The sequence below is a fragment of the Dendrobium catenatum genome, unplaced genomic scaffold (assembly GCF_001605985.2).
Source record: "Dendrobium catenatum unplaced genomic scaffold, ASM160598v2 fragScaff_scaffold_1449, whole genome shotgun sequence".
NCBI classification, from domain to species: Eukaryota; Viridiplantae; Streptophyta; class Magnoliopsida; order Asparagales; family Orchidaceae; genus Dendrobium; species Dendrobium catenatum.
The window spans coordinates 1,287,083-1,313,774 of record NW_021319911.1 but is presented as its reverse complement, the minus strand read 5'-3'; the positions used below and the strand labels follow the sequence as shown (position 1 = coordinate 1,313,774).

The following is a 26,692-nucleotide window of genomic DNA, read 5'->3' as shown; positions in this document are numbered from 1 at the left end:
TAGTCAGACCAAGATGGTTCGAAAACCATCATCGTGGGACGATTGTTGGAAACTGTGGTTGGAGGGAAGTAATTGGAAGATTGATGGAGGTCAAAAGATCATCCTCAGGCGATGATAGTCGGAGAATCGCAATCGGCTGGTAAGAGATATTGGAAGGATCAGAGCCAATAGACAAGGATGGTAGTCAAACGATGGCTGTTCAAAGACCGTAGTCGACCGACAGTGATCCGTAGTCGAGTGACGATGAAGTTCGGAAGATTTTTTTTTGCTTTTTAAAGCCACTTTCAATCGCAATTTTTAAAATATTTTTAAAATACAATTTTTTTAAGATAAAAATTTAAAATAATTGTGAAAAAGCTATCTTCCAAGAACATTATTTTTTTACTAACTATTTTTCTTATAAAAAAATAGTTTAAAACCTATTCCAAATAAAGCTTTAATAAAATTTAAATATTTTATTTATTTCATTTGGGATAGCTTTCTTATTGTTTTTTAAAACAGTTTTTTAGTATAAAAATTTTATTTGTTGTACTAAAAGGCTACTTTAAAAAGCAGTAAGAAAGCCGTCCCAAACAAAACCTAAATGAGCCGAGCCAGCTGACAGATCGGCTAGCATATACTTGAGCGTGTATATTAAACGAACTTGAGTTCGAGCTCAACCTGGCTAGACTAATAAGTTTTTTAAGCCATTTGATTAGCTTTAAATATATTTTAAAAAAGAATTTAAATTTAGAAATATATTGTAATTTTTTAAATTAATTCCATATTAAAAAAAAAATCCAAATTTTTTTAAAAAATTTAATGTAAAACTAAAAAATCTAGCTCAACAACCGAGTCAAGCTCGAGCTTTCCAAACGAGGTCCAACTTATATAAAGAGCCGAGCTTGAGCTTAGTAATCGAGCTTGAACTTAGTAAATGAGCTCAGGCTCAGTCAGAACTAAATAAAGTAAGCTCGATTAGATGGATACACGACTCGACCCAATTCATTTACAACCCTAACATAGAAAAAATTATTACGTATGGAGTCTAGATGTAGCTCAAGTTCGAACTCCAATGAGTCTGAATGCAAGTAATAATTTCTCCTACTAGAGAGGATCTACTGTAGTAGAAATACATTAGCCATTGATCATTAAAACCAGCATCAAGTATTAAGCATTACAGAGAATGGCTTGCATATGATGCTTTGTTGCAGCCTCCTTAACAAACCAAGCTCAGCAAAGCAGTATCGTCTTCGAATGGTTCACTCGAACCCCTTTCACCAGATCGAATCGATAAACCCTAACAGCTCCTTCCAATCTCAATGATAGTTTCTGGAATTACTTGCAGCGAGAAATCATATCGATCGGTCGATGGAGGGTCAAAATCTTCAATTCAATTGATGAATTGATGCTTACGTAATCTTGGTCTGCAGCGGTGGCGGCGGTTGCTGAAGCATTGATCGAATGCGAGAGAGGTGGCCGACGATCTCCCTGGCGTCGGGCCGATCATCCTTTTCACCGGCGACGCACCGGAAAGCGAGCTCCGCCACGGCCTCAATGCTCGCCAGATGAATCTCCTCTCCAGGAGGGGGCATCAGAACCGGATCCACCACCAATCTAAGCTCCCCTAGTTGAATTCTCCCCACCACCATCTCCGCGAGAGACACCTCCCGCTTGTCCCTCCTCGCATCCACCGCTTTCATCCCTGTCAAGAGCTCCATCATTACCACGCCGAAGCTGTACACATCGCTCTTCTCCGTCAAACGGAACGTCCTATGGTACTCCGGATCTAGGTAACCGGGAGTCCCCTGCGGCCCTGTACAGCATCCATCCTCTCCATCTTCTCTCGCGAACGCTACGCCACCACCTCCGGCGGAGGCCGTTCCGCCGGCGAGGAGCCGCGACAAACCAAAGTCCCCGACCTTGATACGCATATCCCGCTCAACGAAGATGTTGCTCGATGTAATGTCGCGGTGGACGACGGGGGGTTTAAGGGCGAAGTGTAGGTATTCCATGGCGGCGGCGGTTTGGAGCGCGATGTCGACGCGGACGGGCCAGGTTAGGGCGACCTTACGGTATAGGCTGCGCGTGCCGTGGAGATGGTCGGCTAGGGTTCCGTTCGGAACGTAGTCGTAGACGAGGACAAGGCCGCGTGGATCGCAGCAGTAGCCATGGAGGCGGACGAGATTGGGGTGACGGAGAGAGGAGAGGATCTTGATCTCATTGCAGAACGAGCGAGTACACGCCGCCGCGGCAAGCGTCGGCTGACCCGGCCGCCGGTGAAGCCGCTTCACGGCGGCAATGCGGCCGTCTTCGAGCTGTGCCAAGTACACTGCTCCGAACCCGCCGTCGCCGATCTTGCGGCGGGAGTCGAATCCGTTAGTCCAGGACCTGAGCTGCTCGTAAGTGTAGATCGGGGCCTGCTGGATCTGGTGCCGGTCGAGAAAATCGGAGACGGAGGTGCTATCCCATCGCCGGCGAAAGGCGGCGATGACAAGGCAGGTGGAGAGGAAGATGACGGAGGAAACGGCGACGAAGACTGGGATTAATCGACTTCGGTGATGGTGTGGTAGGTGGGAAGGGGAAGGGAAGCAAAGGAAGGGTTTCGATGGGGAGGAGTCATTGAATCCGCAGAGGCCGGTTACTGACTGGCGGCAGTCGGAGCACTTGGCGAAGTAGGGGTCCGTTCTGGGGTTCCATTCAACGAGGACGCCATTGGTGAGGAAGGTGGAAATTAATGCGAGGATATCTGGGGTGCAAAGGCGAGAAGGGGCAACAGGGGAGCGACGGCATGCTGGGAAGAGGGAGAGAGGATCGGCGGCGAGGCGGAGGTGGAAAGGGGAGAGCGAGCATGAGGAGACGTTCTGGTGGCACGGGAGAAGGGAAGAGAGAGAGTGGCAGGTCTCATCGGAGAGGCGAAAGGGGGAGAGGTTGAGAGGCGAAAGGGGGAGAGCAGGGCAAGTCGGCGAGGAAGAGATTGTGAGGAGGGGGGCGAGGAGGATAGAGTTGTTGGGGTGAACAGCTAGTATACGGAAAGAGGTGGAGTGGATGGAGATGAGTGAGAAGGGAGAGGAGCACTGGATCTGGAATGAAGGGTGGCCGCAGCCAGGGGAGGAGGAGAAGGGGAAGGAGGAGGGTGGGGAAGGGAAAGGGGGACAGGGAAGGCCGGCGGCGGGATGCGGCGAGCAAGGATGGTGGGGCTGCGGTGGCGTCGAGATGACCGGAGACAGGAGGAGGAGCGAGAGGAGAGTAACGGCCAGGTGTAGAGGGAAATGGGGGAGTGGATGGGTAGGCATGGAAGGACTAGCGGTGAAGAGGAGGGAATGGAGGAGGAGGAGGTGGTGGAGGTCACGTGATTTAGACGTTAAAAGCTTGAATGGGGTGAGAATTGAGGAATTAAGAAGTCGAGTGGGGTTGGGGAAGGAGCCAAGAGGTCACGTGATTTAGGTGGAGGTCACGCTTATTTTTGTTTAATTTGATTTGATTAATTGTACTTTATTTTCCAAAAAAAATTAATTTGGAGTTCATAAAATTACTTATTAAATATGAAATATGATGAACCATCTAAAAAATTAAAAAAAGATAAACTATTCAAAGTAATATGCCTTATGATCATAGAGAAATTAGATTTTACATAATCTCATAATGCTTATAATTAGATAAATACACTTTTTATAATTTTATTTAAAGGCATGCCCAATATTTACTTTTAGACTAAAATATTTTTATGTTACAATAAGAGAGAGAGAGAGAGTTCCTCATGCTGGAGAAATTATTCTATGCGGTCATCAGATGTCATCCGGAGGCAAATCAAGGCGTGACACATCCTTTTTTTACTATGTACCGGGTGACGTGGTGCATCCTGATTCACCTCCGGACAGTTCGGTGACCACATATAATAATTTCTCCTCATGCTAACATAATCATTCGAACATAATCACAACTCAAACTTTTCACTTTCAAGCATCTCCATCAACGATCTCAACCTCATATTTTGAGTTTGAACTCCTTTTTCGAATGTATAATTTGGGCATTAGCTTCAAAGCAAAGGTTTGAACTAGGTTTCTTGATTTATTTGAAATAGACTAACATCATGATTTATAAACTTGCTTGGGTAAAAGTCTTACATACTTGAGTACTAGATGCTATCTTGAACCATATATGATTACAAGGCCAAATTTTGGGTATTTCAACTATGCTAGTCAAATTATTTATCTTTTTTTAGTACACTAATTGTGATAAATTCGAAGCTAAATCTAATGTTAACACAAATCAAATTAATCAAAAGGAGGGAGAGTCAATCATCATGCATATTTTCCTTAGTGGGGCCTCGCCTCAAACTCGAGGAATTTGGATCATTGACTAATCATCAAGATAATTAATTATCATCACCATTAGAGCTAAGAGAGGATGGACTAATAAGAATGGGTGAGTGGTAACTTTATACCGCATATAGCTTCTTGGAGCACTCAAGATAATCATATATTAGCTATAGAATTCCATCATGATACATCTTCTTAACCAAATCCTTAGAGGTGTAATAGTAGTCCTTAATGTCGGGCACTATGAAGTGGTGAAAAGAAAAACATTAGATGTGAATAGTTTTGTTAGACATATTTTGATGCAGTGCATCGAGTCTCTGGTCATATGTGGCCATTTTATACTCATGGTCTTAGTTATTTTATATTGTCTTGTTAGTTGCTTTGCTAGCTTTCTGTTATACCGTGGCTTTTGCCACTACCTTAGTTTCCTTCTTAGGTAATATAGTACATAACTCGCTTTTCCATTAACTAGCTTATTTTGTATGAGGAAGGACCTCCAGTAGAAGTCGTTTGTATATCTCCTTCTTGGGAGGAGGTTGCGGACAGTTTTACAGATAATATACTTCAGGCAGAAAGCCTTCTTGGTGTCTTTTCTATTGGTTCTTAGTGTTCTGCTTCTCCCATTGTATACCGCATCACATTTGATTTTCTAATATTAGAGTGCTTAATCAAACATTTCTTCGCAAGACAATGAAATATCTTACAAACCCTACATCATATAAAAGATTAGTATTTATCAAACCTTTGTTTGGAATGGAATCCCTCTCTTCCTTATTTTGTTGTTTCTTAGGCTATATCAATCATGATGCTAGTTTCTTTCCTTTATTTATATGGGCGAAGGCTATGGTTATCTCCATGCCATATATAGGGACTATAACAAGAATAATGTTTTCATTGTACTCATAATAATCTCTTTATGAAGGGACCCTTGATCTCAATAAATGAGAAAAATGATTCATTTATCATACTTGCTAGTTTAAGAGAAAAGAAGTATGTATATATTTTATTGATGATTAACCCATATTTTCTTGGGCAGTATTCTTAGTTAGCAAGAGTGATGTAATTTTTAAATTTATAAAAATTGTAAGGTGAATTCAAAGAGAAATAAATAAAGAACTATTTATTATATCAATTAAAAGTGATCATGAAGAAGAATTTTAAAAATAAAACAAATTGAAAATTTTTGTTTTGAAGCTGAAATTAGACATAAATATTTTACACTTATGACAGAATAGTAGAATGGTGTGGTTGAAAGGAAGAATAAAAATTTATTAGATATGAAAAGAATAATATTAAGTGAATATCACCTATCTAAATATGTGTAGGCTAAAATAGTAAATATAACTTGTTATATGATTAATATAGCAAATATTAGATCATCCATTAAGAATGCATCTCGTGAGATATTAATGATTCGAAGAGTAAGTTTATAGATGATAGAGTATAGAGTAATGAGTGTTGGCTATAAGGAACAAACCATGGAAGAAGGCTAGAAATCCAAAGGTGGACCATACATGATCTAATGATTCAATTATTCGAGTCGAAACAAGTAAGATTTTATTAATCATACTGAATGATGTTATATATGTAAAGCACAACATAATCTTGACTCAAATGAGAGATGATAACCTTAAAAAATCATTTTGGTAACATTTAATTTGGGCTTCTCCTAAAGCCTCTCTTAGTTTTTATCTTGGTGTCATTATAGACTCCAAAATTAAAGCTAGTGATTGTACCAAAATTATGAATATTTTGCAATAGCTCTATCTCCATGGCTACACCTTTTTGTGCTTCATTGTAGCTTTGAAGAATTTTATCTTTGAGAAGCGATGATGAGAACCATCAGATCACAGTTCAATCAAACATTTCGTCATCGTTTTAACACATTTTTTTTGGATGGAACTACGTACACCTATTTATAGATCACTTTAATTCTCTCAAAGCTTTTTTTCTTAACTTAGGAGCTTTTACTTTTGTTATGTTCATTATTTTCTCATTGGAGGTTCTCAATTTATGTTATTTTGAATTTCTTAGGTAATTTTCCACCAAAAAAATATTTTTTGAGCCTTTTATAATCACTCTTATAACTTACACTTCGTTAGGGACTGTTTTTTTACTGTTTCTTAAATTAGTTTTTTTTTACTGCTTCTTAAATTAGCCAATTTAGTCTTCGTTTGGGATGGCTTTATTCATGCTTCTTAAAACAGCTTTTTAATAGAAAATTTAAAATTTTTGTACTAGAAAGCCGCTTTAAGAAGCAAGAAGACAGCCGTCCCAAACGAAGCATTAGTTTTTGTATTAGAAAACGGATTTAAGATGCAGTAAAAGAGCAATCTCATACGAAACTTTAGTGATACCAATAGAAATTGATGGGGTGGGCCCTCATCTTTCAAAATAATAATAAGAATAATAATAAATAAATAAAAGACATGCTATAAAATAATCCTATAAAGATACAAAATGTATCATAAAATATATTTATGAATTATAGGATGAAATTACTCACACGGCACAGCATGCATTAAATGTACTATGACACATTCCTTTGTTTCTTTAGGGAATTGGAGATATGCGTAATCTAAGAGCCATAAGAGTTTCATCAACCTTCACAGCTCATTTAATGCATTTTTTATTAATTAAGTAGTAATCAAAAGTTATAAAATATGTGATTTGGTTTCATAACTTCTGAAAATAAATTTGATTTAAAGGGTATGTTATTGATTATTTAAAAGGTAAGTTTTGACTCATTTTAATTCTACAAATTGCAAAATTACTATTAGAATTTTCTTTTCCGTTAATCATATTTTGTAAAATTGTAAAATACAGTAACCATCATATCGAAAAATAATTTTTCTCCAATCAAATTCCATTTCTAACACGATTCGGACGTAACTGAGCGGATGGAGGAAAGGCTGCTAGACTTGCTCGAGACGAAGTGGATGGAAGACGAGCACCAATATTGAGTTTTGAATAGTGCGACGTCAATATTGACATTACACTGCTTACAGTCAAGATAAAATGTAAAAATGTATTTCCATTTGCCGTTCGGGTGGCACTCACCGAAGCTGCAAACGGGCGAATGACATTCGGTTAAACTAAAGATGCCATAATAGAACAAATACCTTTAATTTGGTGAACTGATAAGCCCATAGGACTTTGGACAGATATCACATGATATTCATGACTCTGATGAGCTGTTAGATTTCTGAAAGATAAGCTTCTTCACTGTATTAATGGGGAAGATCAGTTTTGAAGGAGAGGAGGATTTCTCACATCATATTCATGTGAGTATTTGTACAAAGCACAATTACTATGGAGTATTTGAGTACTGTCAGATTTTTTGTTACTTAAGCAATTAAAAAATGATTAAAAAATATTCTGAGAGGCAAAATATTTATTAAGATAAAAATATATTTATTTAAAATTACAAAAATATTTCAAGTGCATCAAAGGCAGTTTCAATTTTATATTTTGAATAAAATTATTTATTTTTATATGTTTATCATACATTGCCTGAAATATCATAACCGACATTGTCCAAATTTATGATCAATTTTAAAAAATGGGATTGAACCGGTTCGTTCAATCAGGAATCGGTCTATTCAAAACTAAGAAGCGTCTTAACTTTGAACCGAGCGATCAAAATTGGAGCGAACCGCAAGTTGTACAAAGTAACTTGCGATTTGGTATCATTTATAGGTAAGATGATAACATCATCCATCTCTCATTATTTTCCATCGTATGACTTTTAATATGATTTATTATTATTATTATTATTATTTAGGATTTATTTATACTATATAGATATCATTAAATATATTTAGATAAGAAAATTACTACTAAGTTCAACAGCTAGCTTCTTTTTAAAAATATTGATTAAGAAAATTACTACTAAGTTCAACAGCTAGCTTCTTTTTATGCTGACAGAATTCAGAAACCAATTAAGCTCTCAAGGAAGGGAGTTCATCTCCTCCTTTATAGCTGCAACTAAGTGATTATAAGCTACAGTCCATGCAGTCTTCATCTCTGCGCTCCACATATCAGGAACGGCCTCTTTTATTGTCTCCAGCAATGCAAATCTTGTAACCTGTAAGCACAGATAAAGTAATTCACATACAAGTAGCAAAATATTGTAGTTTAGAGATTGTATTCATGGTGGTAATACCTCGAAATGTTCATCAAGTACACCATATTTGACGTGTTTGGTACCAATCTTCTTCAATGTTGTTTCCCTCACTGTAACCTTCCCAGTAGTTCTGAGCTGTGCTGCTGCTTCACATGTCTGCAATCACAGCAATTATCTTTATAAAACAATAATGGTGATCATGAACTCTGCACCAGTGAAGACATATGATTTGCAAACTACCATGATGAAGACAGACATTGCATGGACTTTGAGCTTGGGGTTCTTCTCTAATGGAATTTGTGAGTCGCGCAGGAAGGAGAAGAGCTTTGCAGCTGAGGGTGCAATCTCAAATATCCTGAAAATGAATACAAGTTGTGAAGTTCAGTAAAAGAGCTAGCTTTTTGCAGATGAAAGCTTTCACATCTTACCTTAAGAAGAAGTTGAGACCAAGCGTAGCTACATCCTTCTTCATTGCGTTCCATGATTTCAACACAAGAGCTTCTTCTTCTTCGCTGAATGCTATCAATTCTGACCCGTCCGAGGCGACAACTCCAACAGAAAGCTGGCTCATTTTTGCTACTCTGCTCTGTTCTTGCTGGTAAGGTATGGAAATTGGACTGCTTTATAAAGAGAAGACGATGGCCTTTGAGCTCAGGAAGAGACAGATAATGAATGAGACAATGAACAAATATGATTTGGATTTGTGGTCAAATGGAGAAAGAGATGGAAACTAAGTCATATTTGCTTACCTGCTCCTCGACGGTCCAATGAGATCAAATAACGGGAGGCTTTTAAGATTTTAACCGTTCAGGCTTCGAACGGACATCTTTTCTGAGAAGCAACGTAGAACGAGACAAATGAAGGAAAAAAAAAATATTATTTCACATACTTGCCAAACCTTTTTAAATAACTCACGAATTGAATTTGCTCCCAAGCTACTCGACAAGCCACAATGAAGTCTAGGGGTGGTGTCAAATTTTGACACGACCCGAATCAGATCCGGAAAAATCCGGGTTCGGGTCAACCCGGACCCGAAACGGGTCAGGTTCGGGTTCAACAAATCAACCCGTTTTAAAAATCGGATCTGGTTCGGGTTGACCTAGCAACCTGAAATTGTCACGAAAATTCATATTTTACCTGAAAACCCGAGATTGACCCGTTTTGACCCGAAAATCGAAGATTGACCCAATTTTTGACCCAAAAACTAGCAATTTTGGGTCAACCCCCGGGTCATTCTTGTCGAGTCAGATTGACACGAAACCGAATCGGGTCTGGTTCGGGTCCGAAATCCTGACCCGTTTTTAAAAAACGGGTCTGGTTTGGGTTGACCCGAATAGTGCGGGGTCAGTTCCGGGTTCGACCCGAACCCGACCCATTGACCCGAATTGACACCCCTAATGAAGTCAATAAACAACTTCGCATATATTTACCTTTAATCAAGTAGTCAAGATGTGTTCTTCATATATATATTTTGGCTATAAGCCTCATTAATATTATAAAAACACTTTTATGTAATTGTATATGTGTTGTTCAAATATAACTATTCAAGATCAAGCACTACAAGAAAATAGTTTGTTACTAGCAAACAAAATCAACCGGTAACAATGATAAATTTTGCGTCCAAAAGTTTATTTCGGCAAAAATTATCAATCGGAAAATTTTTTGATGAACTTACCGGCTGAATTTTGACAGGAAAAGGTCAGCAAAAATGTTGTTTCCCTAGCATGAGTTCCGACTTTTTATCCGTTGGGTTTTCCAGTTAAAATTTGCCGCCAGTATTTCCGCTGCAAGTTCTGCCAGTGTTTTTCAATGTAAATTTCGCCGGAATTAAACGTCGGCAGTTTTACCGACGTTTTTTCAGCCGGTAAATTTCCGGCATTATTTCCGCTGGAAAAAATATCGCTTATTTTCCGATGGAACATCCACGAGTTAGACTGCCACTTGTACTGGCGCAACATCCAAAAAGTATAGGCATCAGACATCCAAAGAAGTATAGGCATCAGAACTCAACATTTGGAAGTTGTCAAAGATTCATAGTGACATAATTATCATCGTCCAAAGAAGTATTAATGCAACTTAAACCTGATATATGCTTGAACTTGCCATAACTACAACTAAGTACCATAGTTTGAATGTTAGTCGTTGTGCTTAAAACATTCAATTCAATCGTGTTGCCAAACGTTGTAGGCGGAGGTCGAAAAGGAAATAATTGACATATGTCATTTGTTGTTTGGGCCTCTGATCTAACCTTTTTGTTCTGCTGGCTGCTAAGTTTTTCAATTTTGAGCTTTATGTTATTGGTTCGAGAATGATGAGGCGGCCTTCTACACAACCACTGTAAGTCATTGGCTTGCTAGCAACCTTGGTGGCTCATTCTCTCATTTTGTTTGGTGGCCTTTGTTTATGATGTGGGTTGATGCTTATTATGTACTTGCTGCCTCCTATGGATTGTCCTTGCCTGACTTTTGGTTTGTTGTATGAAGGCCCGAGCTAGTTCTTGAGTTCGGCTGTTGTTTTCTTTGATTTGCTGATTTGAACATTGTATTCTAATTTTTCTCTTTTGAATTTGGTTGTATTCTACCTTTTATTGAATGAATTTTGGTCATGTTTCCATTTTAAAAAAAGTCTCCAGCACTTAGAAAAGAAAAGAAAAAAAAAACTACAACTAAGGGTCATATCAACATCATCAACAATGATGAGCTAAAAATAGAATCGGCTGAATTACCATCCTCTATCCATCTCTTACTAACTGTTTGTTTGGGATAACTTTTTTATTGCTTGTTAAAGAAGCTTTTCAAAATAAAAATTTTAATCTTTGTACTAAAAAGTTATTTTAAGAAACAGTAAAAAAATTATTCCAAATAAAACCTAAGTTACTAGTCCTCTATAAGCACCTTATGCATAATTGGTGAATGAAATGAAAGACGAGGAAATCTCTAGTCAACCACCTCCACTATATCTTCAATCTCATATTTGTCATTCTACAAGTCAATTTAAAATGAGTTTACTTCAAATTTTTTATCAAAACAAGAATTTTAACTTCTTCTCAAAAATATTATCAAGCATGAATTCATCAAAATTAGTTTGATATTTCCAATAAGCAAAAATTCCATACAATCTAGATCAGGTCCTAAATTGTAAATTCAATCTTGTTCATACACTCTTCCATAAATACTAAAACGACCAACAACTCAATAGACTAGAAAACTGACAGAACTATCTGACTAAAACTTTGCCAAAAAATTAGCGAGTTTATGTACAAAGAGTACATTCCTCATGGATTTTTACTCAGCTTTGTACAACAGCAAAGAAGAAATTAAATTAAAAAAAAAAAAGGAACAAGAAGACAATCACCACAATCTAAAATCAGAGCAAAATTCAGATGATCTGAGGATTTGCCACTTCTCTTGATAACAAGTAACGAAAACTGAAGTTATGAGGCACCCATTGGATGATCTTCTGAGATCTTCCTCGCTGACATCTCTGAACTGCGATCCGCATAGTCTCAGGAAGATGGCATTGAATCATATCAACGGTCTTCTGTGAACTTACACAGATATCTTTTGTATAAGATTCTATCAGTTTAGGCAGAAGAACTTTCTTCTCTCTCAGAACACCAACTGTAGCTCGAATGTACTCTTCTTTTGCTGTTTCTAGTTGCTGGTATAATCTCTTTGCAGTATATATTCTGACCTGAAAGAGAGATTTGAAATTAAATGTAAGATAAACTTCACAGTATTTCATATTTAATGAGATATAAATGAAAACTTACTGCAGGATCAGAATGGCTTCCAGAACATAATGCAAAATGAAGGAGAGGTTCCTTTTTCTCAATGGCATAGAACCTTCTCCTTTCATCTCTGGCCTTAAACTTAATCCTTGGATGCTTAAATGTTTGAAGCCACTGCAAAGAATAACAGAAGCTGAGTTTTTTTTTGTGTTTTTTAGCCAAACAATTGGCATTAGCATCGACTTGCTGACAAAATAAAGAAACAAGAAAAACTAGCTGCTTTTGTTCAAGTTGCCAACCCGAAGTACGCAAGGGTTTTGTTTCAGATGACTTTTTTTTTGCTTCTTAAAGCAGATTTCGAGTACAAAAATTTTAAAAAACTGCTTTGAGAAGCAGAAAGAAAGCGGTTCCAAACGAAGCCTAAGTTGTTGATCATATTTTTTATAGGTTTTGGGGGGAAAATCATGTGATATGTCAGAGATGAATCTTATAAAATAAGTTCAGAAGTAGTTTCCCAGCACATCATAATGCACAGGCATTTCTACAATAAACAATTACTTTTGCATGCAAAGCACCAAACAGAAAACTATTCAGTAAAATTTAATTTTTTTAATTTTTTTGAACTTCTGATCAATTGAAGACAAATTCGTATACACAGCACACAAGTAAGATTTCTTAGTTGCTAGCAAAAGTTTTCAACTATGTGATCAAGATGAGCTGCATACACAAATTATGACGTCCACTCTACCACTTGGGCATATGGTAAACCAGCGCCCCTTCAAAGTGCAATGAAGGCCGTTATTCTAGGCCACAGGCATTCTTGATCACCCATAAAGCCCCATCCAGGTAAGTATACTATTCAGTAAATTTAGTTGAGAGAAAAAAAAATTCGCCAACCTGTCCAGATAAACGCGTACGGCAGCCAAGAAATGAATCTTGAATCATTTCGGCATTTACGGAGTGGCCTCCTACTATGCATGTGGCCTAAAATAAACAATGTAGCAGTTATATTAGCGCTTAAGTATTATAATGCACTTTCTTTTCTTTTCTTATTTTAAAATGAGCCACTGAAACTATCTACCTTGACGAGCAGTGAAGTTCTTTTTAAACTACTTGGAGGAACTCCATGCACCAAATATGCCTGAAGAACAATTAATAAACAGGTAACTCAGCATCTAGGAGAAGATAGACATATCTTCATTATGATTGCCTAGATTCAAAAAACAAAAAAGAAAATTAAAAGAGAGCTCTTATATTCATAAAAGGCAAACTTTACATGCATCATCAAAGCATTGTGTAAGTTGATCCAAAAGGGCATCTTTTCATCATTCTTCATCTTGCTTACATCGACAGTTGCCAACTTTTGAACAAGAGATCTGAAACAAAATGGAAAATTTAGCATTACTAACGTAATGATGAAGATCTTGTCAAGTAGTAATTTGTTATGGTTGGCCTTCTCCTTTTCATGAAAATTTGCTGTTCAAAAGTTGTTTTGTGAATTAGGTTTCATTTGGGACGGTTTTTTTACTGCTTTATAAAATAGTTTTTTAGTAAAAAAAATTAATTTGTACAAAAAAGCTGCTTTAAAAAGCAGTAAGAAAGCCATCCCAAATGAAACCTTGGTTTCAAAATTGTATTTTAAAGCAATTTCTTCAAAGCAAATTTCTTGAATAACAGCTCGACCATTTTTGTCCATGTAAATGACCAAATTGGACCCTAAACTTTTTAGGCATCTAATTAATCTTAGGCATCGTTTGGGACGGCTTTTTTATTGCTTCTTAAAATTGTTTTCTAATTTAAAAATAAAAATTTTTATACTAAAAAGCTACTTTAAGAAGCAGTGAAAAAGCCGTCCCAAACTAAGCCTTAGAGTTTATAAAGTGTTCAATTTAGTCTCTTAACTCAACAAATTTGAACCAATTTTGTCCTACATTCAACTTAGTCGTTTCTTTGAGTGAGAATTGGTGGAGCAAAACTTTCCATGACAGCATCTCATTAGTTTGAGCTAATATTATGTAGTGAATATCACCTATTTTACTGTGACAACATTCTACTACCATAAACAGGTTGAAATTAGCAGAATGGAACAAAAAAACTTACTTGTAAGTATCCAGCAAGTCTCCTGTAATCTTGAACCTCTGACTGTCCCTGTTAATTGATGACACTTCCACCATGGCATTGTATGGACCACTGAACTCTTTCAATCCCTCTATCCGATAAGGATTTATAAGCCTTATATCAAGATTTGATTCATTTTTGCAGCCAGGACTCCACACATCTCCAATGTACTGTGGAGAACTGGCACTCATGGAAGATAGTGATGAAGCAGGAGATGACACAGGACCATTATTAACCAGAAGAGGATCTGCAAGTTTGCTATAAATGGCACCCATGCACCTAACCATATCTTCTGAAATCTTGTTTGGTGTCTCAGGAACATGATCGGCGATGCTGGTGCCAAGATATTCTGCTAGGCTTATTACACCAGAGATGGTGCCATGATCATCCTGAGTTAACAAAGGTAGACTTCAGCATTACAAGTGCAGAAAAAGAGAAGAACTTTTGATGATGAAAACTATTTACTTGACAAATGTTAAGACTGGAATTAGTTACTTTCAGAAATGGCATTGGCTCTTCAGAAGGAGAGATTCTAGTCGAATAAACTGCACGATGATTGAGTGCAGAATGGCTACGGTTAATACTGAGATTTGTGAGGTTTTCGCAACAGGATTCATCTGCTAGTTTATTGGCTGACATTTGAGATGGTAATATGCGAGTAGAGTTGACTACTGGAATTTTCTTGGAAGAGATTTCAGGCTTAGGAACTTGAAAAAGCATCCTTTGGCAGCTAATTGGTGCTTTCAATCTTGTTTTGGGTGGAACAGCAGGGGATGCAATGGTCACTTGCTGATCAAAAGCTTTGCGATACAGTGACAGAAGATACTGCTCCAAGTGCATGACTTCAAGCTCTAACACTGCAATTTCCCTTATTAACTCTTTGGCTGGCTGATAAATAAAAGCATTGAAGTTATGACAATAAAATGTTCGAACATATCAAAGAAAAATAGAAGAAAATCAAAATCTATTGTTTTTTTTTTTGTAATAGGTTCTTTTTTCTAATAGGTACAAGTCATTATGTTCATTTAAGATCAAAATACTTTAAATCTATTATGTGAATTTTACACAGCAAATTAAGACAATCATACTTGACTTTGATCAAGTAATGCAAATAGTTTTAACTTGGGTTAGATCATGTCCAACTAAACTGCATATCACCGTATGCCGTCCGCCATTCAATGTATTCAAACTCCAAATCTAACGCTAAACTTTGATAGGTGAACAGTCCGACGCCAATTCGCCAAAAAACCTGGCTTGAGAATTTGCTGGAGAAGAGCGGGAAAGAGGAGAAAAGCGTGCGAAAGAGGAGAGAGATGGTTACCTTCGTAGGAATTACATGAAAGAGGAAAGATATGAAGTTCGATTGGAGATGAATTACGCCATTTTTACTGCATTTTAGAGTCTAAAATGGATTTTTCAGTTGGAGATGCCCTTAGCATATGCTCAACTAAAACCATTCATTTATGTTCTTGCTACTAGGAAGAAACCGAAGTAACTTCTTAAAATATACTATGCATTATTATTCTGTAAAAACGAACAGAATGCAGATACTAGAAAGTGTACCAGGGGTATGATGACTTCAATGGAAGAAGAATCATTTACATTTGCTTTATATCCCAATGCTTTCTCCAGGGCATGCCGAACTGCCAACTGATCCTTGAGCAGTTTCTTAAGCTGCATAATCTGCAAAATTGACAGATTCAAAAGAAATTTTGGTTATTGCATCTTAATATGATTGGAAAATGCTACACTTGTTAATCACAGTGAGGTGCCCTTAAAGTTTCCTCAGGAGACCAAAGGAACAGAAGAATTACTATACAATGAGGATGTCTTCAACAAAGAAACAGCAAAAAAATATAATTTCTTCATTGTTCGGTACCTCTTGCTTCAAAGAACCTCGAACCTTAGTATCAGGCAGCTTCTTCTTCTTCATATCAATCTGATGAGACTCACCTTTCCCCATTTCCTTCAGACCAGAAGAGAAAAAAACTACTTAATTCACAGAAAGCTAAAGAAAAACACTATTTCCATTTTTCTCTACTAAAATCTATGAAACAAAAACAAAGAACCGATACTCTGAACTTGTGAAAAATGAGAGCCGAAGAAGCACAAAGTGCTAGCTTTAAATTACCTCCTGTAGATTTCGAGATGTGGAAGGAGACTCCATTAAATCATCCTCGAGTCGATTCTCAGTATCACTGTCAAAAATATAAGCAATGAGAGAGCTCATAGCAACACAAATCCTCCTATTTCTGCCAAATCTCTAACATTCCAAAGAAAAGAAGATCTGTAACCGAGAAAAGCCTACCTCTTTGGACGCTTCTGCCTTAAAGAAGCGAACTTTAGCGAGTCCATAGCTTGCAGATTATACTTTATGGAATCCAGGAAGATCGCTAAATGGAGAAATCCCTAAATGGGGAGGGGGCTATCGAAGCATTATCACAAAGAGCTAGTAGAATCCAGCGAATACAGAAGCAAATGGCCTCCACATTCATTTGAAAAGGGCCGGCAGTCGAAGGAGTTCAGAAGCCACAAACTGTGCTTTTATAGGAAGAAGCATGTGCTGGTTTGACAGTGACATGGGCATGCGTCAACTTTCTTATTTTATTGGAAAATTTATATAAAAAAGTAGAGATTTAATGTGCAGTAGTTCATTGTAATCGATTGATTGGAAGTTTAAGTTATCAATCTGTTCAATAATGACAGGAAATATTTGTTAAGATTTTGATTCTCATTGAAATTTAGCAAAACCTTCTCACTGGACAGTATCATTTATAAAATTTTGCCATGTAAATTTGACTTTTTTTACACCTTAGCTTTGAAGAGATTATTTCGTGTGAAGTCCGAATCTGTTTGGAAGTCAATTTGGACGCATCATGTCATCTACTTAATTGTGCATTGGGTGACATGACGCATTCAAATTAGCCTCTAGACGATTCCGGACACCGCATGCAATAATTTAGCTTTGACCTATACAGAGGTGAACCATCATATCAATCGACCTGAAAAAATTAGTATTTGAATTATCATTTTAATAAATGGGCGAGGTTCATGTCATACATTCTAACTCATTTATTGAACGGGTTAGATTCAGGTTGACCCATCAATCCGAGTTTGACCTGAAATTGATCTCTTCAATATTTTTTTCTTAATTTCTTTTATTTATTGATGTGATCCTTTTTTTTTCAATTAACATAAAATTTATGATTAATAAGCTAATATTTTTTATAAAAAATTAAAACGAGCTATTGGGTCGGGTTGAGTTTGTTTTTTTTGACCCATTTATCAAACAAGCTGGGTTCATGTGGATCTAATCAATTTTGAGTTGGCCCCGAACGCGACCCATTGACCTGTTTTGACACCCTAAAATTATACGTGATTTAATTATAAAATCACATGTTAAGTGTGAACCGAATAACGGATTAAAGAGAAAATAGAGGGCTTATAAGTTATTTGGTCCATCCCAAATACCTTTCTATCACCATTAAAAAACTATGTTAAGAAAGCCTAACAGAGGCCCTTCTCATGTACTTAAAGAGTTAAATATGATTTATTTGTTAGTATTGTTGAGTTCACAAAGGAAGTTTCATGCTTTACTCCACAGATAAAGACTTTGCCGTGACAAATATTCTATTGATGAAAGTGATATCTTTAATCAAATCTAATAGTTCTTGCAAAACTAGGTAAGCTTATTGCAGAGTCTTACAAACAGTATATCTTTTTTTTTTTTTTTTCATCTTCATGGAACCTTCCGAATTCACCGTCGACACCTTCCCCTTTTCCCTTCCGAGAGAGACAAATAAACCCTCAGAATTTGCACGTCTTATTGCATGAAATAAGGTTCAAAGTTGATTTTCTAATAAGTTTGAATTCAAATTTAATCAAACCAATTTCGAAGGACTTTAACTCCATGAATATAGGAGGTTATCCTTCATTTAGGGAAATTTCGTTCAAAACGTAATGGATATATTTGCCTGTTTACGTATATATTATGAGATATAAATAGTCAAATTTCTCATAAATTTATGCTCAAAGACAAATAAAACCTCATTGCATATACATCGCATTACTCGAAACAATGTTCAAATCTGAGATTCTAATCAATCTGAATTCAAATTCATTCAAACCAATTTTAAAGGACTTTAACCCCACGAATACGTGAGGTTATCCCTAGCTCATTTAGGACAATTTTGCCCAAAAGAAACTTTTAGGCATATTTCTCGAAGAAATTACAACGAATATATATATATGCTTCTTTTGGGACAACTTTCTTACTATTTTTCAAAGTAATTTTTATCATGATTTGTGACCAAGAAGATATGACTCGTGACCAATAAAGATCAAATTTTTATCGTTATATATTGTTTGAGAAATATTTAATAAACAAATAATATATGATACTTCTTAAGAAATTGATCTACCTAAAAATATCAAATAATTCTACTTGAATGAAGACAATCACAAATGCAAATGGGACATTGTTGCATGCAACATATATATTGATAAACATTGACAATAAAACAAGAATTAAATAGCATTAAAGACAAAAAGAGGCCCTATCTTAGAGAATGTTTTAAAGCTTTTCAAAGTGGAAAAATGAAAGGCAAACTGCCCTCAAAAGGGATGAAAGTGAAGCATAAAGAGATTAAAATATATAAAGATACTCCAAATTGTCCTCTATTTCAAAATTGCCACTATTTGTCAAAGAATCTTTTAATTTATTTGTTTACCAAACTTATTTTTCTTTTCTTTTCTTCCACAACAAAAAGGGAGACATTCCTATGGCTATCAAATGTTTGCCTTTCGAGATTTTAGAAAGAAAGTCAAAGTGTTGCAATTTCAAAGCATTTTTTGTTCTAAGTGCAAATTATTATTTAGTTTTCTTATCCACAAATTTAGTGGATCTTCTTCAATTTCTCGTCGCAAATTTACATTTTATATTGTGATTTTTCTAATTTTTTATATAAATTAAAATATGCTTATCAGTATAATATATATATTGGCTGTTATAATAATTTCATATTATTTGTATTTCTAACACCTACAACTGTAATATTACATGTCAACCATCCATAGAACAAATATGAGCATATGGAATGAAATATTAAAATTTATAAGGTGGTATTGATGGTAAGAATGAAATATATGAGTGATATATTTGATATTAAAATTTTATATGAGTGGTACGAATGTAATATTAAAGTTTTAGACGTTATATATAAAAATAGTATGAAATAAAGTGGTATGTATGTAAATCCCCCCTATAAATTATTTATAAAGATTTACATTGCATTTTTGCCATAAGTGCAACCAAATAACTCCAACTAATGTGGTTAAAAATTTCTCATTCAAAAAAATTTTGTACTAAAAAATTGCTTTAGAAAGTAATAAAAAAGAAGTCCCAAACGAAGCTTTTATTGCACTAGCTTATTGAGTCGCTTCATTCACTTGAGTTATAATTGCACTTTAGTTTATTGTCTTAGCATGATATCAGGTTAGGTTGAGTCAACTAGATGCAGAGTGAGTCGGGTTTAGATTCGAGATTTTGGCTGGTTTACTCTAATAGATCGGATTTGGACCAAACGGGTTCAAAACGGGTCAATTTCGAGTCGAATCCAAACACATTTGGACATGCCTAGCCGAACCCAATCCTTCCACATTTAAGGAATATAATAAGGCCTTACTTACTCAAAGATAAAATAATACGAATAAATTAATAATAATTAATATTATAAGCAACCAAACATAGCCAGCGAGAATCAGGGATTGGGGGATCCTTTGTCTCAAAGCTCGCATTGGAGAGATCAGAACCAAATAAAAAATTATCAACGGTAATAATTTTGAATAAGAACCTCCTCTATTCAAAAAATAAAAATTTTGATTTTATTGTTTAGAAAGTATTAAACTATTTTTTTTATTATATCTAAATGAGAAGTTGAAAATTCATCAGAAAGTGGGATAAAAATTTATTATTGTTATTAATATTTCTTTATAAATACGAAATGGTTGTTAAAAGAGAAGCATAAAATTAAGTTCAGTATTGCAAAGACGAAGATGCTCAGTGATTTTATGCTTAGAGATATAATACAAAAAGAGTGTATACGTGGAAATGTTGGAGTAGCTCTAATGGTAGATAAGATTAGAGAGAGTCGAAATAGATGGTTTGATCACGTAAAACGTTGGCATTTTGATGCCTAGATTTGAGAGCAGATTTATTTGATCAGGCATATGTTAAGAAAGGTAAAGGAAGACCTAAAAAGACTTAATTGGAAAGTATAAAAAATTATATTTTTAATTAGATTTAAATGAGAATTTCACTCTTAATATGACACAATGAGAGAAAAAATATTCACGTAATCAACCCTATATAGAAGTGTAAAGAACAAGAAGGGAAGAAGAAGACGAGAGCTTAAGACAGAAAATGAAAAACTTTTATTGTCTTTCTCCTTGCATATTACATCCTATAAATAGATTCTAGTAACAGAGGATGTCGCTACATATGTGGCCATATATTTGATATATTATTTATTATATTAAGTCTCTAATATCCCCCGTCAAACTGTTGGGTCGAGGTGTGACACTGAGTTTGAGTCTTAGGTGTTGAAATCTCGGTGTGGAGAGAGATTTGATAAATATATCCGCCGGCTGATCAATTGTGTTGATGGGAAGAAGACGGATCGTATGTTGTTGAATGTGATCACGAACAAATCTGTGGTCTATTTCGATGTGCTTCATGCATGCATGAAACACTGGGTTATTAGCCAGTGCAATGGCGGATGTATTGTCATAATGCAGGTCTGTGGGCACCGACTGAGGAATACCGAAACCAGTGAGTACGCGGCGCAGCCAGACCACATCGGCTGTAAGAGCGGCTAGTGAATGGTATTCTGACTCGGTGGACGAGCGAGCTACCGTTGTTTTCTTCTTCACCGTCCAGGAGATCAGCGTGTCGCCAAGAAAGGAGCAAAATCCGGATGTGGATTTCCGGGATGTAGGATCACCTGCTCAATCTGCATCTGAAAAGGAAGAGAGCCGCAAGTTAGATTTTGTAATCGGAATACCATAGTGAATAGTACCTTTTATATAGCGTAATATCCTTTTGAGGAGATAAGCATGGTAAGGCAACGGTTGATGCATTTGTTGTGATAACAGGTTGACGCTGTACGAGATATCAGATCGTGTGAGTGTTAAATATTGAAGAGACCCGGTCAGCCTCCTGTATGTAACTGGATCACTGAGAATCGGATCCGTGGACAGAGTTGTAGGTGTCTTCGTGCAGGTAGGATTAGCTAATGATTTGCAATCTCCAAGTTGAGCAATCTGCAGGATAAACTCCGCATACGCCTGTTGAGAAAGAAAGAATTGATTAGTAGTGCGATCAATGTGAATGCCCAGAAAGGAGTGAACGTCGCCTAGTTGTTTCATGTGAAAATGTTGATTGAGCTGATTTATGATCTTGTTTATCAGTTTGGGATTGTCTCCAGTTATAAGAATATCGTCTACATAGACGAGTAAATAAACTTGCAAGGTGGCCTGCTGCAATGTAAGGAGCGAGGGATCGGAAGTGCTATGGTGGAAGCCGATTGAGACAAGATGCGACGTGGGTGTGTTGTACCATTGGCGAGGTGCTTGTTTGAGACCATATATAGCTTTGTGTAGATGACACACATAGTTCGGAGTTGTAGAATCCTCAAATCCTTTGGGTTGTGTCATATATACTGTCTCTTGCAATTTCCTGTGGAGAAATGCGTTGGCGACGTCGAGTTGCTGGACGGGCCAGTCGTGGTGTAGAGCTACAACTACGAGGATCCAAATTGTGGGAAGTTTTGCAACTGGACTAAATGTTTCAGTATAGTCCAGTCCGTACTCTTGGTGATTTCCTTGTGCCACCAACCTGGCCTTGTAGTGTGCTACCGAACCATCGGCGTGAAATTTAGTTCGGTATGTCCTTCTACAGCCTAGTACATAAGCATTAGGAGGCGGTGGAACGAGGCTCCAAGTTCCTTGCTGTTGTAAGGCAAAGAATTCAGATGCCATAGCCTTTCTCCTTTCCGGATGTTTGTTAGCTTCGGTGAAATTTGAAGGTTTTGCAGATTTCTTGGACACAGAAATATTGTGAAGTAAATTCAATCTAAAGGGAGGTTTGAGAGAACCTGTACGCTGTTTAGTAATCATCGGATGAACCGATGCGAAGACGGTGGTGACGGTGGGGGGAGGAAGAGCAGCGTTAGGTTCAGTTTGCTGTTGAGATGATATGGATGTAGTTTGGGAAGAATTACTGACAGCCGGTGTAGAAGCCATTGTAGCGTGATACTGTGGAGGTTTGGTGTGCTGTTGTGCTGATGCCGATTGAAGAAACAAAGGAGGAATGTTATCCTCATTCTTTGATGTAGATTCTGAAGATTTTGCACACGGAAAACATATTTCATCAAATTTAACGTGACGGGATATGAACACCTTGTTGGTCTTAGGATCTAGGCACTTGTAGCCTTTTTATGATCAGAGTAGCCTATGAAAATGCAACTGTGTGCAGTTGGTTGCAGCTTGTGTCGAAATTGGGCCGGAATGAGCGGAAAACACGCGCAACTGAATGTGCGTAGGTGATCGTATTCCGGTTTACTGTTGTGCAGGATTTCGTGTGGTGACGTATTGTTTTTGTTGGAGGACAGCATGCGATTTATGAGATACATTGAGGTAAGAACTGCGTCCAGCCAAAATGAATACGAAACGGATGCCCTGTGAAGAATCATCCTGGTTGTTTCCGTGATATGCCTGTGTTTTCGTTCTGCTACTCCATTTTTCTCAAGAGTATACGGACACGAAATCTGATGAGATATGCCGTGTAGTTGAAGAAATTGTTTGAACGATTTGTTGCAAAACTCTCCTCCTCCGTCTGTGCGTAAGCATTTGATCTTGTGGGAAGTTTGTTTTTCAATTTGCATTTTAAAATTAGCAAAGATACTAAATACGTCTGATTTGTAGCGCATTGGAAATAACCAAGTGAACCTCGAGTGATCATCTATGAATATTACATATTAAAGAAAACCCGAATGCGAGACTATGGGAGCAGGTCCCCAGACGTCAGAATGCACAAGTTCAAGCAGAGACATTTTCTTATTAGAAGAATTATCAAACGGTAGTTTATGATGTTTGGAAGTGTTACAAAAATGTCAAGAAACATTATTTAAATCTATCCTAAGATGCTTATTGTGAGAGGCTATCCGCAAGAATGTGTGCTGATTGGGGTGACCCAACCGATCATGCCACGGCTGATGTCTTGATGTACTGGAGGCCAGAGCTTGAATGGTAGATGGTTCTTGTGACGGTCGGATGGAGTATATGCCGTTAGAACACGGGCCTTGCAGGATGATTTATTGAGTCGTCAGATCCTTGAGTTTATAGCCAAATGGGTCAAAAATAATAACAAGATTATTATCCTGGGTTAGTTTAGAAATCGAGAGTAAATTATATTGGAGAAGAGGTGAATGCAAGATATGAGAGAGTTTAAGCTTACGAGAGGGAGTCGGTAGCAGTCCGTTGCCGGAATTGGCAATACTGACAGAACTCCCGTCACCTATGGTGATGCTGTCTGAACCATTATACGGATGGGAAATCGTCATGTTGTCCAATGATTTGGTCATATGAGAGGACGCACTAGAATCAAGATACCAATCCTGGGACGCCATCTGTGAACCGACGATGAGCTCTTTATTTGGTGGTTTAGACGTTCTTGGTGTGTACTGCTCGTTCAATCTATGCCAGCATTCCATCGCACTGTGTCCTTTCTTTAAGCAAATTTGGCATGTGACCGGTGTCGTCGTCGGAGATTCCTTTGCAGCATTTGTAAATTGATGTCCACGGCCTCTGGATCTTTGGTTCCGTCCGCGATTTGAATACAGAGCCATCGGTGGATCGTCGACGGAGTGGCGAGCCAGATCATTCGCCAGGTGAATCTTCTCGCTTATGAGAAGCGGGTATAGCTGATCGATACTCAAAGGATTGGTCATCGTTCTTATGTAGGTTTTGAATGACAGATATGAGTTCGGTAAGCCATTGATGATGTGAATGATAATATCCTCTGGTTCGATGTGAGATCCGATCACGGCAATTTTATCGACAATGGATTTGATCTCTGTGAGATACTAGATCATAGTTGAGTTCTTGAGTGATAGATGATAGAGTTCATTCTTTAATTGAATGACTCTAGATCTATTAGTGGATTGGAACCTAGTTTCCAATGTATTCCAAATTGAAGCGATGGACTCAAGATTCAGCACATATGGAAGAAGATTGGCGGAGATTGTAGAGCAAATAGCTGCAGACAGATTTTGATCAATAAGGATCCACTTTGTATACGCCTGATTCCGTGCAGAGGTGCCATTGGATTTAGAGATGAATTTGGCCGGAGCTGGAATGTTCAAGTCAAGAAACAACTAGAAGCTGTTCGCCCGACAGATTTTTGCGATTTGAGAACTCCATACCGAGTAGTTCTCGGTAGTTAACGGATTCTGCACGAAGTTCTTGAGGTTTGCGAGTACAAACTTCAGGTTGAACGCATCTTCGACATGATCCGACGTCGCCGTTTCCTGGTGATCAGAATGTTGAGAGGTCGACGATGATGAAGCCATGAATGCCCTGGATCTTTAATCCATATCTGATACCATATAGAAGTGTAAAGAACAAGAAGGAAAAAAGAAGACGAGAGCTTAAGACAGAAAATGAAAAACTTTTATTGTCTTTCTCCTTGTCGATTACATCCTATTAATAGATTCTAGTAACAGAGGATGCCGCTACATATGCGGCCATATATTTGATATATTATTTATTATATTATGTCTAATACCCTACACAATGAGATAAAAATTTGTTGTTGTTATTATTATTGTAGTATCAATACCATCATTCTCTTAGTAAAAATTTAAGAGTAATATCAATGAATTTTATGTTTAGCAATTTATATAAATATAATATTTATAATGAATGTTGTTGGATCATAGTATATATATGGTTAGGTTTGATCACATGTTCAACTTTGTTTGAATTATTTTATTAGTTAAGATATAATAAATTAATAAAAATTAATCTTATGATCATATTTGCATGATGTGTATTACATCATACAATATAATACAGCTCAAAATAAATCAATTAGATTAAGGCTTCGTTTGGGACAGCTTTCTTAATGCTTTCAAAAGCAACTTTTTAGCACAAAATTTTAATGAAAACAGCAAAAAAGCAATGGCCAAAGTTTACATCAAACTCCAAAATTGAACTAAAGTTACTCTAGGATGCAAAGTATTTTATTATGTACTCAAATACGTTAGCGTCTAAAAATCACCAAGGTCAGGTCCCCTTGATGTGGAACTTTTATTAGATCAGGACACCTGACGTAGCTCTACATCCGGACGCCAATAAAATGTCGTCACGTGCTCTTACTCTTTACCATGCGGCCCGACGACCTGGCCCAGACCGGAACCCGGTATTGCTATGCATTAGCTGATTTGTGTATTGCTCGGTATTGCTCGATAACTCAAATCACGTTCATCAAACATAGTTAGCACTTAAATTCAAGCATTTTGTTTGGCTCCACATTTATGTTACTATCAAAATGGTCTCAACCCCAAATTTCACAAATATATTTTCCTCAAAATTTTTTTTTTATAAATCATTAAAGAATGACTTTAATGATATGCCATAACATCATTATGGAATGATACATATGGTGGAGCCAACCAACAATTTATGATGGCACATTCATAGACTCTTAGATCACGTGATTGATCAATAAAATTTTAGTATAAAATTTATTTATAAATAATAATAATACTCAAGCATAATTGGTAGAACATAAAATCAAGCTCATAATATAATTTTGACCCACCGCTGCTTAGTCTGTGTGGTGGAGAACCGGCTAGGCAAAGCTCAGGTGCCTAGTTCGAATCCTCTGGACGGCAGTGTAAGTCTTAACCGTCGGCTCAGATAAATTGGTGTGGTTTGCCCGCTAGGTCGGCCGAGGTTTTAACTGGCCTATGGACAGTGTTTCCTCGTCTCAAAAAAAAAAAAAAAAAAGAAACAAAAAAAAAAAAAAAATCCGGTAATATTTGAGGTACTGAAAAATGACCTAATACGACACCTCGATATGGACTTTACTAAAAAAATATAGGTTAGGAATAGTATACAAGTCAGGTTAAGTCTACAATACTAACCCATTTAACATTCGTGTCATATTCAGATTGAATGACCTATTTAGTTTTCAAGCTTAAAATGCATCGCCAGTTTGACTAATCAACAGCCCTCTTTCATTCAACTGGTTTAAACAGTTATGTTAACCAATAAGAAAATATGAACCATATAACGAACATGTTAAACGGGTCGTGCTCGGATCAATCGAGTTTACAACAGGTCTGAATGAGTCCA

At 37.0% G+C, this 26,692-nt stretch overlaps 3 protein-coding genes and 1 non-coding gene across 5 annotated transcripts; all 4 read right to left on the bottom strand.

The window, feature by feature from the left end:
- Positions 1-866: 866 nt before the first annotated feature.
- On the bottom strand, positions 867-3,370 carry LOC110115653 (LEAF RUST 10 DISEASE-RESISTANCE LOCUS RECEPTOR-LIKE PROTEIN KINASE-like 1.5). The gene has a single exon (XM_020848947.2). The coding sequence runs from the start codon at positions 3,273-3,275 to the stop codon at positions 1,392-1,394; it is 1,884 nt and encodes a 627-aa protein (XP_020704606.1). The 5' UTR covers positions 3,276-3,370; the 3' UTR covers positions 867-1,391.
- A 4,852-nt stretch (positions 3,371-8,222) lies between these two features.
- On the bottom strand, positions 8,223-9,024 carry LOC110115648 (non-symbiotic hemoglobin). Its single transcript, XM_020848943.2, has 4 exons — positions 8,856-9,024; positions 8,668-8,782; positions 8,467-8,583; positions 8,223-8,388 (listed from the first exon to the last, which is right to left on the bottom strand). The coding sequence occupies exons 1-4, from the start codon at positions 8,996-8,998 to the stop codon at positions 8,251-8,253; spliced, it is 513 nt and encodes a 170-aa protein (XP_020704602.1). The 5' UTR covers positions 8,999-9,024; the 3' UTR covers positions 8,223-8,250.
- A 2,472-nt stretch (positions 9,025-11,496) lies between these two features.
- On the bottom strand, positions 11,497-16,777 carry LOC110115647. Of its 2 annotated transcripts, none has more exons than XM_020848941.2 (11): positions 16,584-16,777; positions 16,407-16,473; positions 16,155-16,241; positions 15,839-15,958; positions 14,741-15,163; positions 14,258-14,664; positions 13,434-13,533; positions 13,239-13,298; positions 13,055-13,141; positions 12,200-12,331; positions 11,497-12,120 (listed from the first exon to the last, which is right to left on the bottom strand). In XM_020848941.2, exons 1-11 carry the CDS (start codon positions 16,628-16,630, stop codon positions 11,806-11,808), a joined length of 1,845 nt encoding a protein of 614 aa, XP_020704600.1. In that variant the 5' UTR covers positions 16,631-16,777; the 3' UTR covers positions 11,497-11,805. The 2 variants fall into 2 exon arrangements, with proteins under 2 accessions (XP_020704600.1, XP_020704601.1); XM_020848942.2 differs by having other exon boundaries at positions 14,771-15,163.
- On the bottom strand, positions 12,853-13,011 carry LOC114580983. The gene has a single exon (XR_003702782.1). It is a non-coding gene; the product is annotated as a U1 spliceosomal RNA (small nuclear RNA).
- Positions 16,778-26,692: the final 9,915 nt, after the last annotated feature.